The sequence below is a fragment of the Rhinatrema bivittatum genome, chromosome 2 (genome assembly GCF_901001135.1).
Source record: "Rhinatrema bivittatum chromosome 2, aRhiBiv1.1, whole genome shotgun sequence".
In the NCBI taxonomy this organism is placed as follows: domain Eukaryota; kingdom Metazoa; phylum Chordata; class Amphibia; order Gymnophiona; family Rhinatrematidae; genus Rhinatrema; species Rhinatrema bivittatum.
In genome coordinates, this window is record NC_042616.1 from 451,597,262 (window position 1) to 451,612,932 (window position 15,671).

General features: G+C 48.7%; 1 protein-coding gene across 9 annotated transcripts in view; it reads left to right on the forward strand.

The window, feature by feature from the left end:
• Nucleotides 1-10,941: 10,941 nt before the first annotated feature.
• UBN2 (ubinuclein 2) overlaps nt 10,942-15,671 on the forward strand; it is a 586,373-nt gene continuing 581,643 nt past the window's right edge. For all 9 annotated transcript variants that reach the window (XR_003854673.1, XR_003854671.1, XR_003854674.1 and 6 more), the window contains exon 1: nt 10,942-11,756. Coding sequence is in view for 5 of the 9 variants with exons in the window: in XM_029590354.1 (XP_029446214.1) it covers nt 11,280-11,756 (477 nt within the window). In the remaining 4 variants the exon portion in view is untranslated. The remainder of the gene's footprint in view (nt 11,757-15,671) is intronic.

Sequence of the window (15,671 nt, forward strand, 5' to 3'; positions counted from 1 at the left end):
CTCACCTCCCACCAGCCAACACTGCCATCCTTCCTTATAGCCTGTAGGCTGCCGACATCGCCGCTTGCCTTGCGGCAGGAATGCCTCTGCTGTGGTCTCCCCTCTGCGGCCTGGAGGTTGCTGTTGTCTTAGACCTTGCGCAGTCTGAGTGCCGCCGCCATCCTTGCTCCATAGCGGGCGGAGCCGCCGTAGACCTTGCCCTCCTTTGCGACAGGGAGCTGCTGACGTTTCAGCCTCTTCTTCGTGGCCTGTTGTCACTGGCGTTCTCTCCCGGCATGGCAAGGACGCCACTGCCGCTGTTCTTGACTCTAGCCTCTTCCTAGGCACCCAGGTTCAGCACAGGTCAGGGCCCCGAGTCTTCAGCTTGTTCGCTCGTGCTCGGATACGCCTCACCTGCCGCGGCACTTCTCCGGAGTTCCCCTCTGGGGCAGTGCCATGGCCCAAGGGCACACTCTCTCTCCCGAATTGGGACCGCTCCCTAGCGCTCCCGTAACAGATTGTGAAGGCAATGTGTCCAGTGAGCGTGTTCCTGTGACGGACCCATGTTTTGGACTTCCAGAATTTTTGACCCAAGATTTTTGTTAAAGTTTTTCCATGACTCCTTCGACCTTTTGGAGGCACCAGCCATTGTTTGTGATTTTGTTTTTCCTATGACCCACAGGAGGCACCTGCATCTGCTTGACTGCCAAAAACGTTTTTTGGGGAAGCATCCGTATTGCTTGGGTATATTTTTCAACTACCTGCAAGAGGTGCCTGCCCCCAGGTTCAATTGTTTTCACAGCTGCTTAAACTTCTGGTGCCTTCAGGATGTTATCATTATGTAGCTGAAAACTCCATGTCTCCTGTCTACAAGCATCATCCCCCTGCAAGGGGCATCTGCATTCCGTGGTTCCCAGTATCTACAGCCTATCGAGGCTCCTTGTTCTAGACGACCTGCAGGAGGCACCTGCACTTCAATTGCATTCAACCCTTTAGATGAGAACCTGGGTAGCTTTACTTCCAGTCATGTTGAACCACCAACCTAGTTTCTGTTTGTCGACATACAGCATTTCCAAGCTTCAACTGGCTTCCATGTGTTAGTCCTGCTTAACTTTCTTCCAGCATTCTGCAAGTGCTCGACTCATCCATTGTGTCATCCTTCATCAGCATCTGGACAAAACGGTCTTGCTGACATTTCTCCTGGATGTTCCTGGTCTCTATTATCCTGCTGAAGGGAATTCCTGTCCTTTGTGATGGCTTAATTGAGAGCCCGCCTACCCGAAGTCCTGAGAGATATCACACTTCCTCTCGCTCTGAGGACCAGCACCATCTCTCAGGGATCCTTACGCTTCAACACGTCTCGAGTATAAACCTGTCAGTGATGGGTTGGAGATGCTATTGCTGGTTGCTGTCTGGCCTCAGAAGAACCTTGAGCTCGCTTCATCAGCTTACTGAAGATACCTGTTCATCTTTGTCTCTTCTAGCATAACTACCTCCGGTATGGTTCTCGGTACTTCAGAAGATGCCTTGCTACCTTCTCTTCTATAGGCCATAATTAGACCATCCTCTCTTACTGAGATTCTGACCTGATAAATGGCACCTGGCAAATGTTTTCATCTGTCAAGACAACCCAAGGATCCTTATCGCCTTTAAAACCCAGAAGACCTTGAGTCTTAGCCTCTCCAAAGGGTTCGGCCTTCAAGACAAAACTACAAGGAAACCTGTGCTCTCACCAGTTCCTATTTTACTTCCAAGTAACATTTCGTCATCATGGGATTACCTCTAACAGTGAGTTTACCAGCGCCTATGTTAGAATATAGTTTGAATATCAGCAAAAGGACTTCCATGTTCAGCCCATTGCCAGAAAGTGAGATCCACTCTGGAAATAACCTCCTTACTCAGCCTATTACAATTGGAATACCGTAAGCAAAGGTTTCATGCTTGTCAGCTTGCCATTGAAATCTCTGTTCTGCTCTTGAATTACTATCTAGTGCCAAGAGCTACATATGTCTCCTTATGCTCAACTGAGCTTGGATAACCATTGGAATGTTTTCAGTTTCAAGAAATATCAAGTTCACCAGTACTCTCCAGTTCGCTGCCCAGACTCCTCGTCTACAGCCTTGGCTGCAATAGAATCCTTGGAGTTCAGCCTTTCCTAGGATCCTTCAATTCAATTTTAACTCTGTGGTTCTGCTCCTCATCATTCACCAGCTTCAGCCTTGGGAAAACTCAAGTATGGATTTCCATCAACTAATCTCTCTACCATTTCCAAGACGGTATATGGACGTTGCTCTTCCTACGACCGCGATTATCTTTATCCAAGTAAGAACCCAAGATGCAGTCCAGCTTTCCTGCGACTCAGTAAGATGTATAATCCGCGCTTTCAGTGATGTTCTGTGTATGTCCTCGTCTGAATCTTTAATTACCTCCATTCCATGTCTTCAGACTCAAATACCTTCATCGCTTCAGTCCCTCGCCAAGGAATTCCAGCTTCAGTTCTTGGACCCTCGATCTCCCCCTGATGGTATGGACGTTATACCTTCAACCCTTCCAAGCTGCAGAAAGGAAGCTTGAGGAGGGGGTGCTGTTACGATTCTGCTCGTGGGCCCCAACAGCGAGCAGCCTCTCACCTCCTACCAGCTGACGCTGCTGTCCTTCCTTGCGGCCCGGAGGCTGCCGACATCGCCGCTTGCCTCACGGCAGGAACGCCACTGTTGTGGTCTCCTCTCTGCGGCCTGGAGGCCGCTGTCGTCTCTGCGCCCTTACGCGCCCTGAGTGTCGCCGCCATCCTTACTCTGTGGCGGGTGGAACCGCCATCGACCTTGCCCTCCTTGGCAGCAGGGAGCCACCGACGTTTCAACCTCTTCTTCGCAGCCTGTTGCCACCAGCATTCTCTCCCAGTGCAGCAGGGACACTGCTGCTGCTATTCTTGACTCCAGATTCTTCCTAGGCACGTGGCTGCACCTCTCTTCAATATTTAAAGGGCCCATGGTGGGAAAAGTCCTGCGGCCCTGCTTGATGATGTCACCCGGTGTTTCCTCTTCAGCCCCTATAAAAGGGCTCCTCGCCAGTCCCTCGCCAGTCCCTTCGCAAAGAACCTGTCTGCTCCTGGATTCCTTGTCTCTTCTCATCTTTCCAGGAGATATCTGAGGTCCATCGCTTCTCCTTCAAGGTTTGCTGTTCTTCGTGGGAGTTCCCTTGCCTTCGTTCATGGTTCCTGGTCTCTCGTCGGATCCTGTGTCCTTGTTTGTCCTGTGCCTTGTCGTTCCAGTTCCCATCTCCAGATGTTCTAGTCTTCTCCAGTTCCTCTCTTCGGATGTCCTTGTCCTCGGATGTTCCAGTTGTTCTGTTCTGTTATGCTAGTCGGTCGCAGATGGCTGCGACCACTGTTGCTCAACTTTTGCTTGACTACACTGACTCCTCTGGGTTGACTCGCAGCCTCCGCCAGCTATCGCTGGCCTACACGCCCTGGTTCCCGGGCCCCCCTGGACGGAGCGGATGCTGCCGACCACCATCTTGCCCTTGGAGCCCCATAGGCTCGCGCGCTACTTGGCCAGTCTTATGCATGTCATGGCGGGAACCTCGGAGGTGTCCCCCTCGGATGACATCATTCTTCAAGAACTCTTAAACCGGCTGGCCCTGCCTACCTATGACTTGACAACGAGTTCCCTCATTGCTGAATCCGCTTCGCTCACTACAGGTTCTTGTTCCAGCTCCTGCTTCCGTGGCGCGAGAAGTTCCGAGTACCCGCTCCTCGGGGGCCCTTCCTGTCTGGCTATCCGCTCCTTGGAGGGCCATCTGCCTAGGACTTCTACCTGTCCCATTCCCCGGGGCCTTCTCTGGAACTTTCACTCTGCTACAGTGAGTACCCTGTTCTGCGGACCATTGCCATACCATTGCTACTGAGGAACCCTCATTGGTGTACCCCGCTCTGCGGACCAGTGCTGTACCATTGCTACTGAGGAACCCTCATCAGTGTACCCCGCTCTGCGGACCATTGCCATACCATTGCTACTGAGGAACCCTCATTGGTGTACCCCGCTCTGTGGACCATTGCTGTACCATTGCTACTGAGGAACCCTCATTGGTGTACCCCGCCCTGCGGACCATGGCTGTACCATCACTACTGAGGACCCTCACTCGTGTACCCTGCTCTGCGGACCATTGCCGTACCATTGCTACTGAGGACCCTCACCGGTGTACCCCGCTCTGCGGACCATTGCCATATCTTCTCTACTGAGGACCCTCACCAGTGTACCCCGCTCTCTGGACCATTGCCGTATCATCACTACAGAGGACTTCTCCGTGGTTATACCCCACTTCACAGACCCTGGGGCTTCCAGCGCCTGTGTATCTTTCTGCCACACTCCCCGCTCCGCGGGCAGTGTCACTCTCCTTCTCTAATAAAGGTTCAAGGACTCTAAAGCTAGTACTGACATCAGATCCCTGTGCTGGCGTTCCATGACTCCACCACCAGGGGTCACTCTCTCTAACTTCCTCTGCCTCTCATCTCTCTCTCCAGCACCAGTTGCTCTACACACCTCACAGCTGAGACCTCGCCTCCCGACGGTGAGGCTCACAGGGCTGCTCCCCATGGGTGGTTCCATCTCTCACCTCAGCCCAGGGCCCACATACCCACAAATACTAACAGGTTCCTGGCTCCAGTTCTACCAGTACTTCTGTTCCTGTGTCCAGTGGTCCCTGATCCCCTAGTTCCTGGCTCCGGGTTGCCAGCCTAGCCTCGCCCCCCGGATTCCGCCTCCAGATGACAATCCTGTGAGTAAATCGGTATCTGATCCGGTGTCCTGTTCCCGGTCATTGGAGTCCTGTTCTGGCTGGATCCTTCTTCAAGCGCTGCCTGGATTCCTCCTTCGTCCTGAGCTTTAGTCCTGCGCTTGTCCCACTCCACATGGTCCACGACCAGCATCTTCAGGTTGTGTAGAGCGCGCCGTGGGACAGGGTGCTCCTCGACCAGCCCACGGGGGGCTGTGTAGGGCGCTCTGAGGGGCAGTGCCTGCCTAAGTCTCCAAGTACCTCGCCTCGTCCAAGTCTCCAAATGTCTTGTCTTGTCCTAGCCTCCAAGTGCCTATGTCTCGTCTTTGTTCTAGAGTAATCGCCGGTCCTCGACCTCTGTCCAGTCTGTTGCCCCTGCCGTTCCCAGGCAGTGGGTCCAAAAGGGCTATCGAGTGGCCAGAGGGCTACCCCAGAGAACAGCATTGTGTTGTTGGGTCTCTTCTGGTGTGTTCGGGTTTGGCAGAGGTCAGGGCTCCGAGTCTTCAGCTTGTCCGCCCGTGCTCGGAGACGCCTCGCCTGCTGCGGTGGTATTTCTCCAGAGTTCCCCTCTGGGGCCGTGCCATGGCCCAAGGGAATACTCTCTCTACTGAATTGGAACTGCTCCCGCAACAATTATATGGCCATTATCATGGAGCGGTAGGGTTTCCATGCAGAAATGAATCACTTGTAGATGTCTGTTGATGCTCTTGAGGTCCAGGATGGGGTGAAAGGAACCTTCCTTCTTGGGTATGATGAAACATATGGATAATGGCCCATATTTTCCTGGGGTGCAGGTAATGGGATTATAGCCTTCATCCTGAGGAGCCTGAACAGGATAGTCTCCACTGACTGCTTCTTGTGCTGGGAGGGCCAAGGAAATACCATAAATATGTCCCAAGGAGTGCTGCGAAATTCCAGCGCATTTCCTTTTCATATGAATTCCAGTATCCATTTGTCCCAAGTGATCTCGACCCGCAATTGATAGAAGAGGACAGTCAACCCCCTAACTCCTCGTTCAGAGGGTGGGTCGGCAAAACTTCATTGGGGGGTTCGGGATGAACCTGAACCCGAGCCTGACCCTATCTTGGGCTGTTGACTCCGAAAGGACTGAGACCTCCCAAAGGACCAAAACTTCTGAAATGTCGAGTTTCTGTACGGGCGAAAGCGTTGGGAGCCCCTGGATCAATCTCTCAAGTGCGAGGGGTGCTGTAACTGCTTTCTCTTATCTTCTGGTAGCCGGGGCACTGGAGATTCGCCCATTTACTGGCCAGCTTTTCCAATTCGCTTCTGAAGAGGAGTAACCCTTTTAAAGGGCATCTTTGTGAGATTTGCCTTGGAGGTTGCATCTGCTGACCAATTTTTATTTATTTATTTGTTTATTCATGTGCTTTTATATACCGTTGTTTGGAGCTGGCCTTCACAACGGTTTACAGTTGAAACAACGATACATATAACTTTATGTAGGTGAAGCAATAATACATATAGTGTTTAAAAGATAAAATATAACGTTAACAAAATTTTAATCATTTAACAAAGAATTTAGCGAAAAAATATAACGTTTAACAAAGGTGTGGCATAGAAGAATTATATGATTACAAATTATGATACCCTCAGTATCACGCTGGATATCTAACTTCTATCAATAGGGAACTGGAAAATAAGATCCCCACACCACAGTACTTCCGATGAACAGAAGCAGAAGTTGGGGAAAGGATCTGTTCCAAAGCGTCCGCCCTTTTTAATAAATGGGTCTCCTAGCAAAAGATGACCTTTGCTCGCCCCTTTTTTGCCTCCTGAAAAAGTAATTTCCTCTTGGTTGGGGAATTAAGACCCTTTACATTAATAAGAGATTATGCATAGCCCTGCCATCTGATGATCAATAAGAGAGGTTGAGGCGTTTCCTCCCATGAGACACCACTCATGCGTAAACTGACAGGCACTCTACTTGAGTACACAACTTCCCAATTGATATTACACCTAGAAGTATATGTGATATCCGAACTCCACCTTAACGTACCCAAAAATCCCCCTCCCGTATTTCCCTCACAACAGGCCCGAATCCCTCCCATGTGGGCCTTCTCCTCCTACAGGACTGAAATTGCTGCTCCCGGCCTCTAACTCCGTTACCACCCAACCCAATCTTGAGTCTGTATATAAACAACAGAGAAAGGTAATGAGAACACTCCCCAACCAAAAGCTATAAATGGGGATAATCATGTGCAGATCACCCTTAAGTTGAAAACACCACTCCTATGGCAGCCACAAGCAAAAATGTAAAAGAGGAAGGAGAATCGTGGTTAGTCACTCAGGATTGTCGCTGAATGGGAGAGAGTCGCTTGAGTGCCATAGTAGACGCCTGCCTCCCTTCTCCACGCGTTGCCATCTGGGAGTGTCACTGCTTACACCAGGTCCAGAGTTATCTGTTGTCGCACGAGGCATACCAGCAGCTTGCAAGATGTCAGCTGCTTCCTCTGTAGTGGATACCCAGGAAGTTACTCCAGCAATGGTGAAACTCAGTCCGAATGGGAACATCCACCGGTATTTAATATTATTATTGCATAAGAGTGGTGTTAATGTGTTGAAGATCTCTCCTTCTGCGAAGGGTGGTTGGAGCTAAGTCCTGGTAGATCTCCACTTTGTGATTCTGCCATTATATAGGGCCAAACTTGTGAGACAGTATAGCAATGTGTAAGGCCGCTCCTCCCTCCACTGGAATGGTTGTTCGTTTGGAGATGGCACAGACCAGCACATTCACTTTAGGGAAATGCAAACGTTCTCTCACTGCCGGATCCAGTGGGTATAGAGCTTCTATACCCACTGGACCAATATACATGACCAATCCGAATCGCTTGTATGTTATATTTCAATAATGTAAAATGTTGTTTCTCATAATGTTCCATGCAATTTAATTTAATTTCATTAATTTTCTCCCAGTTCTCATTCCCTTGTTCTATGTAAGACATTCGTGTTATGTCATCCCAAAGTTAAATGTAAACCGAAGTGATTGATAACATTGTTACCAGAACCTCGGTATATAAAAAAATGTTAAATAAATAAATAATGCTTGTCCCCCCCTTTAAAGCTTGCTTCTGGGGCATCTCATTCCAGGTCAATCAACTCCTGGATGGCTTTCAGCACTGGAAAGTAGCAAAAGGCTTTCCATAGGGAAATCAGAATGGGATTCTTCTTTGGTTCTGTCATAGAGTTCACCCCAGGAACTCCCAGCATCTTCAGGGTTTGGGAAACCAGGGCCGGCAATTCGTCTCTATGGAAAAACTGTAACATGATCCGATATGGTTCTAAATCAGGGGGAATTTCCCCATCTTCCAAGGAATCTGGATCCTCTTCTTCGTCTGTACTGTCTCGGTCCCTGTCAGGGATACCCTTGGTAAGCCGATGTATGCCTCAAGGTCTGCCGATAGGACTGGAAGAGGGAGGGCTTACCGGCTGAGGTTCCGTCCGTACAGGTGCAAGTGAGGTAGCAGACTGCACCTGTACGAAGGCTTGAAGAGCTTGAAAGAATTCCACCCAAGAGAAGGTGGTCGGGTCCATGAGGTACTGGAGTAGGTGCCGCTAAATTTCCCTCTCCAATGGATAACCCAGTCCCGGGGTTACTCAGATCCGAGGTACTTCCGGTTAAGGCTGTGGATTGACCCATCCTCCGAATGGGAGGAGCTGGGCTTAGCAAAGTCCGGGGAGGCCAACTCTCCCTGGGCTTCCTCACAGTGCTGACATAAGCTAGAATCCAGGTCAGACTGTGCAGCACTAATTTGACAAGCAGTGCAGAGAGAAAGGCGCCTATGTTTCTTTGCTGCCAGAACCATTGGCGACAGTAACTGCATGTTCAGACGGCTTGCACTTAAAATTTTATGTGCACAGATTTCGGGTGCCTATGCGGGCTGCGGCGAGGCGCACACATAGCCCGTGCCCCCGGCTTTACTTGTATTCTGCACCTAATAACTTCTGCGAGTATGTATGTGCGCAGTATTATGCGTACAGCGCGTGCACAGAGCTGACACACATTGCACATACCAAAGCTCTTTGGTGGGCAATACAGGACACACAAAAACGCGTGGAAGATGGCATCGCTGTGGCCTACCACGCAGTGTGCCAACCAAGCCTAAAGCGGGGCCTAGCCCACCAGGAAGCTGCTGAACCCGCTCGGAAGCCCACTTCCCCTTACCCCAACGGGATCGGGAACGATGTTGATATGGCGCACCGAGTAAGGAATCTGGAAGAAGTCTTACTGAAACTCTTCCAATGTATTTGAATCAAGAAGAAATCCTCCTTTTTTTTTTTTTTACTTACCTGGGCTCAGCCCTTACTAGCTGAGTACAGAGATGGTCTCCAGCTGCGGGGGGGAGAGGGCTTTGGCCGTCACCGCCGCGCTCAGCTTCCTGCACCCACTACCTTTCAGCTGCTTCAGCAGCAAAATCTACACCGGGAACCGGTTACTGGACACCGGACCAAGGTACACCTTTGAGAGATCTCTGAAATCACCTCAGGAATTCTCATTTGGGGAGGGACCTTTAGGTATCACTGTAGGAGAGTGGGGCTCCATCATTTCTCCAATTTAAAAGTAGAATTTCTTCTTCCAAAAGGTACAGCAATCCCCATAGGGAAAGTATGTCCTCATCTGCTGGAGACAGAGAAATACTGAAGGGCTGAGGTCACTGCAGGGGTGTATCTACCTGACCCCATCTCCATTTGCTGGCAGGGGCACATAACCCATTGGTCCTGAGTCCATCTGGCTACATGCTAGGTAATATAAGATACCTTATAATAAAAAACAAAAGTTTTCTTTTACTGGCTGTTGGTATTTTGTGTTTATTAGCACCCACAAGGGGATAGCTTGCAAGCAGGCTACTTAACCTAATGCAACACTCAGTTGGATAGTGAGATGTTGCCAGTTTAGGGGCACTTGAGCAGGTGCAGGTGGGACTATGCAGGGTTTGGCAGGGCCCTCCAAGTGTCCACAGGGTTAACCCTGAGTGGGTGGTCATGAGAGTGCAAAGGTGTTATGGGACAATATGCACAAATCCTGTTTTATGCACATAAATCCCAGGTAAAGAACCCTGAACTCCAGATTCAGCCCCATGGACTTACAATAGCGTCCAAAACTTTACCTCTGACCAGGATTTAAATTTCCAGGGTTAAAAAAATGAGTTAAGTCTGAGCATCATTTTGCACTGAGGTATATAATAGCTTGCTTGTTTATTTATTTATTTATTTATTTCGAATTTTTCTATACCGACATTCTTGAACAAAGATATCAAATCATATCGGTTTACAATTGAACATAACTGTCGCGGCTATGGCGTTACATCGAACATAGAACATTGAGCAATAAACATAGAACAGGTCAACAGTTCAACAATAATATATAGTGAAATGCTTCATCATAGAGTAACATAATATATATAAATAGGGGAACAACAACTGGGGCGACTGTATGCGTAATATCAAAATACGTTTAATGAAGTGTCATTGTGCAGCTGCATAGTGGATAAGGCGTGGTGGTAGCATAGGGCATAAGGTAGCTATGAGAGTAAGACTGAGTGGTGGAGGGAAGGAGGAGAATGTAGGCAGGAAGGGAGTGAGGCATTAGAACAAGATTAACGGGATATGATGTGGGAGTAAAGGGTGATCAAGTCTCCTAAGATCCTTGAGGGTCGGGTGACTCCTTAAAGAGTATGGTACGGAAGAGATGGGTGCTCAAGTGTCTCCTTAAAGTCCTGATATGTCTTATGTCCTGAGGTTACCTTGATTAACATGGGATTTGCATGGACAATTGTTAATTTATTGAGATTTATGTTCTAAACTCTTTGTTAAATCGTTAGTAAAGTTCTTAGAACAAAAATGTGCATGCTCCTGTGCATTAACCCCACCCCAGCTAATCTGCACCAAATTTAGGGTGACCACAATTCAAAACTTTACATTAATGTGCATAATTGCTAAAAGGAGACATAGGGTAGGACTGAGAAAAGAATAACTAACTTTACACATTCACTTTTACCTTTGTGTAGCGGTAAGGAAATAGTTGAGTTGATAGGGACTGTGGCTTAATTTTTTTTTTTTTCGCAATATTAGAGCAGACGGCGTCCACATTACCAAGGAAACCAGGGTGATGTGTAACGCCATTTCCGTAGAATCCAACGTCATCTGACCGAGGGCACTCCGAGCACCAAAGACAAACAAGAAACGAGAGGGGACGCCACGACCCTGCGTGACGTGCCCTGTCCGCCTCAGTCGACCTTCCGCATGCGCGCCGGGGTGGCTTGTTTTTATTTATGTGGGCTGCAAGATGGCTGTAATGGCGACGAGCAGAACGTAAAAGGGGGAGAGGTCAGGGAAGCCGTGTAACCGGGGCGGCGGTGGGGGGAGGGGTGGAATCTGATTCTCACCCGCTCGGCGGGAGCGAAACAAGCTAAGCGAGAGGAAGTGAACCTAAAAGCGAACGGGAAGCGAAGAGAAAAGGCAGAAATAGCGGAGGAGGGTGTGAGAGAAAAGGAGCCGAGGAGGAGAGAATGGCGGAGCTGCGCAGGGTGCCGTTCGTTAGCCTGTCACCTGTGAAGCCACGCGAGGTCGCCGGCGGGGGTGGCTGTGGCAGCAGCAGCGGCGGCGGGCCGGCTCTGGAAAAGCGCGAGGCCGAGCAGCAACAGCGCGAGGAGCAGCAGCAGCAGCAGCACGAGTCTACTAGTCAATGGCCGCAGCCACCACAGCAACCCGAGGAGCAGCAGCAGCAGCGCGAGCCCGGTGGGCAACGGCCACAGCGAGAGGATCAGCAGCAACCCCACACGCAGCAGCCGCCGCAGCGCGAGCCAGGGGCTCGGAAGGCAGACGCGCCTCAAACGCAACGTGAGACGGTCCGGCTGGAGCTGTCCCTGAAAGACTCCACGGAGGAGAGCTGTGCTGAGTTCTGTTATCCTGACTTGCTGCTGTGCGGAGAACGAGGCTTGGCAGTGCTGCCTTTCTCCCAGACGCATCCGCCTTACCTGGCGCAGGTAGGTTAACTGACCCTACCTACCGTTGTTGGTAGTAGCGCTACTCCTAAAGAAACTTTGGGGAGAAGATGCGGGGTGTCCCGGGAGGAGCCGAGGCCTACTTTTCGGTTTCATTACACTTGGTGGCTCTGGGCCTTCCTCCCAGAATGCACCGGCGCAAACACTAATATTTGTAAAGTTTCTTTGCTGGTTCCGGGAGGAAGAGAAGTGCTCCAAATCCCGGCGTGCATGATGGGGGGGTGCTACTGGTACCTTTTGCTGCACTGCATATTTGCTCATTTTGATGTTTTAGGTTTCCTCTTATTTATGTTGTGTTGCTAATTATTACCAGTTCGATGTTCACACAATGCTGTGATCTTGTAGGCGTGGAGTATGCTTGAAAAAGGATGCCATGATCCTCTTTTGTTGGAGAAACATCTTTTGTACTTTCTTGTAATGCCCTGTTTTTGTTTGAGCGCTGCATGCATGTCCTTAAGGTTTTCAAGCGATAGAGCATGTCGAGATTTATTTTAAAAAGCTGTACAATAAACTCTTATTATGCGTTACAGTGATCAAATGTTTTAGACCACGGGCTTCCCTAAGGCCGAGGGACATCCCCGTTTTTTTCTTCAAAGTCAAGTAGATGGATAGATTTGAACCAGTCAGTGGATATCACTGTAGAACAGTATACCCCAACATTTTCAAGTCCATGGCACACTAATCTTCATGGAGCAGACAGAGAGGACTCATTGGGAGTTAAAAATTAAAAAAAAACAACTTGTGCATTTGGCACAGGCCCTGAAGCTGTGAGGGCTCAAAAAACCACATTATTTGAATTCTGATATCTTAAACATTTGCATGGAAATCTCAAATTAAACTTCACTCCATGGCTTAACTCTTCTGATTTCATAGAAGGAAATTTCCTCCTTGGTTCTTGTCCTGGTAATATCGGGGAAAATCCATACTTTTTGACCATGAAATAACAGATGTAAATTCCGAAGAAAAAATTTCAAAACTGAATTTCTCTCAGGTAGAAAGGCAAAAGTGATAGCAAAATTGCCCTTTTCTGAATACCCTTCTCTTGACACAACTCTAATATTTCTGACAAATCTGGAGTTGAATTTGATTCTGAGTTCTTAGGAATCCCTTTATCCGATATAGGAAGATAATAGGCCTTGGTTATAGCAGCGGTTGCTTCTGCTGGATATTTAAGAATTTGAGCCAAATAATTCTTTAAGTCTTTAGGAGAAAGAAGTTTAAGGAAAATTTAATACTCTCAAATTCAAAATTCTTAAGGTATTTTCCATATTTTCCAATTTTATTTTTAGTAAATTATAGCAGATTGAACTAATTTATGTTGTACTGTCTCCACAGTTGAAATTCTTGTTTCCAATGCACCTATTTTTATACCAATAAATCAATTTGACCTTCTGTAGCTAAGACACAACGATTAGTGTCCATAGATATAGCTGTTAAAGAGGTAATAGCATTCTCTACTCCTGGGGGAATTCTGCGCACAAAAACTGAAAATTCTGCAAACTTTATATTAGTCAAAATAACACAATTTACATGACAGTCTTTAACTACATTTTAAATTATTACAGAAAAAAGTTGTTACTTAAAGTTGCAGAAATTCCCTAGAAATTCACTGTAAGTATCCCTTCCACTCGCTCTCCCTACTCCCCTGGCCAGTTTGCCCTCTCAGGCCCCCAATATCTCACCCCTTCACCTCTAGGCTCAACCCCTTTCCACTCTATTGCCAGTCCCAGACTTTAGGCTCCCTCTGTCCCTCCCTCTCTCACACACATGCTCCCTTTCTCTAATACACATACACACCCTCATACAGGCTCCCTCACATACACAATCCCTTCACACAGGCTAGAACCCTCATATACACACAATCCCTTTTTCTCACACACATACACACTCCCCAGCCCCTCTCTCTCTTACTTCCCATGCTCTCTCACGCTCCCTCTCTGAAACCCACAAGCATCCCCCCCACTCCCCCTCTTACCAAACAAGCTGTCTCTCACCCTCTCCCACACCCCCTCTCCTCTCTCACACACATTCTCTCTCACCGGCATCCCCTTCCCCTCATATAGGCTCCCTCTCTCTGAAACCCACACTCAAGCATCCCCCCCACCTACCCTCTCTTACCTCCCATGCTCTCTCTCTCTCTCTCTCACCCTCCCCACCCCCCTCTTACCAACCATGCTCTCTGCCACCTTCCCCTCTCTCTCACACACACATTCCTTTTCACCGGCATGCGCTCCGTTCGCGGCGAAGATGAAGGCCAGGGCGCGCTGTTCACGGCACATGTGGGCCTTCAACTTCGCCGCGAACAGAGCACGTCCTGTGTGCTGCGGGACGCGCTCCATTCGCAGCATGCCAGGGTCTCCTCTGCTATTTTCTGCCTTGTTGCGATGCCCGCACTCTCGCAATGGCCACTGTCCGTGCGCATCCTCTTCTGGCGAGGGAGGAAATCAGCAAGGTGACAGTGGAAATCTGCGGGAAGAGGAAATTCTGCGCAAATTCTGCATACTGCACTAGCGCAGAATTCCCCCAGGAGTAATTCTCTAAGGAAACTAAAGAACTCCAGACTGAGTCCAAAGTTATCACTTTTGGCTTCTCAAGAATAGGTTTTAAACAATGGGCATACCTAGTTAGTCTCATCTCCTTCACTCCCAGACAAGTTTGAGGCCATGAGGGGACCTGGGGAATCTGTGGAATCTGTTACAAATGGATTCACCGAAGGTGAAACCACAATGGCATCCCTTCTTGTGTTCTGGATGATCTTCTCTCTTCCTTGTCCTGATTTCTGCAGGTAAATTAGAAATAGTTGTGAATGGAGGTGGTGGAGGGCACAGTCAGCTCGCTGGGGCTGAGTGATACAACTTCAGCCAGCAGAGCTGACGATTGCTCAGTGTCTGACTCCATAGCGGCTCTCCCCTCCGGCGTTGCAAGCAGGGGTGTTGCGAAGAAGGTCTCAATCAGGGGTTGAGAATGCTCGGGAATGGAAGAGGAGCTTGAAATCTCCCTCAGCCGAGCCTTCCTCTTTGTGTGAGGCATTTCTTTTGCAGGAGGCAAAGTTTAAAAGAAAAATCGGAGGAGCACTTCTTCAACGTGTAGTTCAGGCAGCAGCCATCTTGGTCCCAAATGCATATTTTAATTCAGGTGGGGGTGGGGACATCCCAACAGGCCATTATTTGCATAACTGGTGGCAGCCACTGCTGCTACTTAGCCAGATAAATACTGATTTATCCAGATAGCTGCCAGATAGCTGTCTGGCACAGTTCGCTGCTACTTGGTCAAATAAATACTGATTTATTCGGCTAACTGCTTATCTGGCTAAGGGGTGGTGGCGACAGCCGCTGTCCCCACTTACCTGGATAAGTCAGTACTTAACCAGTTAAGTGGTGACAAAGTAGCAAATCTGTTGGCACTTACCCAGAGTGTTCTTGACTTTTTTTTTTTTACATTTTCCCCCCATATTTTTAGTAGTGCTGGAAACATTTAGCTCTGACCCAGGAATTAAGCTTCCAGTGCTAAAAGAGGTGCACTGGTCAAATGCAGTCTCTCTGCATCAGGGAGTACTGCTTAATGCCCTCATTTGCATGGGATTTCCATGCAAGGATACTAAACAGTATTCCCATTTAGGGGTGCATGTTTTTGTACTCAAAACACCTTGCAGTAAGTTTTGTACAAGAAAATGTTTTTTCAAGTGCAAGCAAAAAGGTATGTTCAACATCAGTCTAAATGTAAGTCTCATCCAGTGATCAGTGTATACTTTCCCTGGTCTTGCTCATCCTGGGAATAAGAGAGACTGAAAGGATTCAAAAGAAGGTGACTCATGAGGGTGAACAAAAGAAGTTACTTTGTGCCATGTGTGCCTTGCACAAAATAATACTTGGCTATCTGTGTTCTGCATGCTGCCCA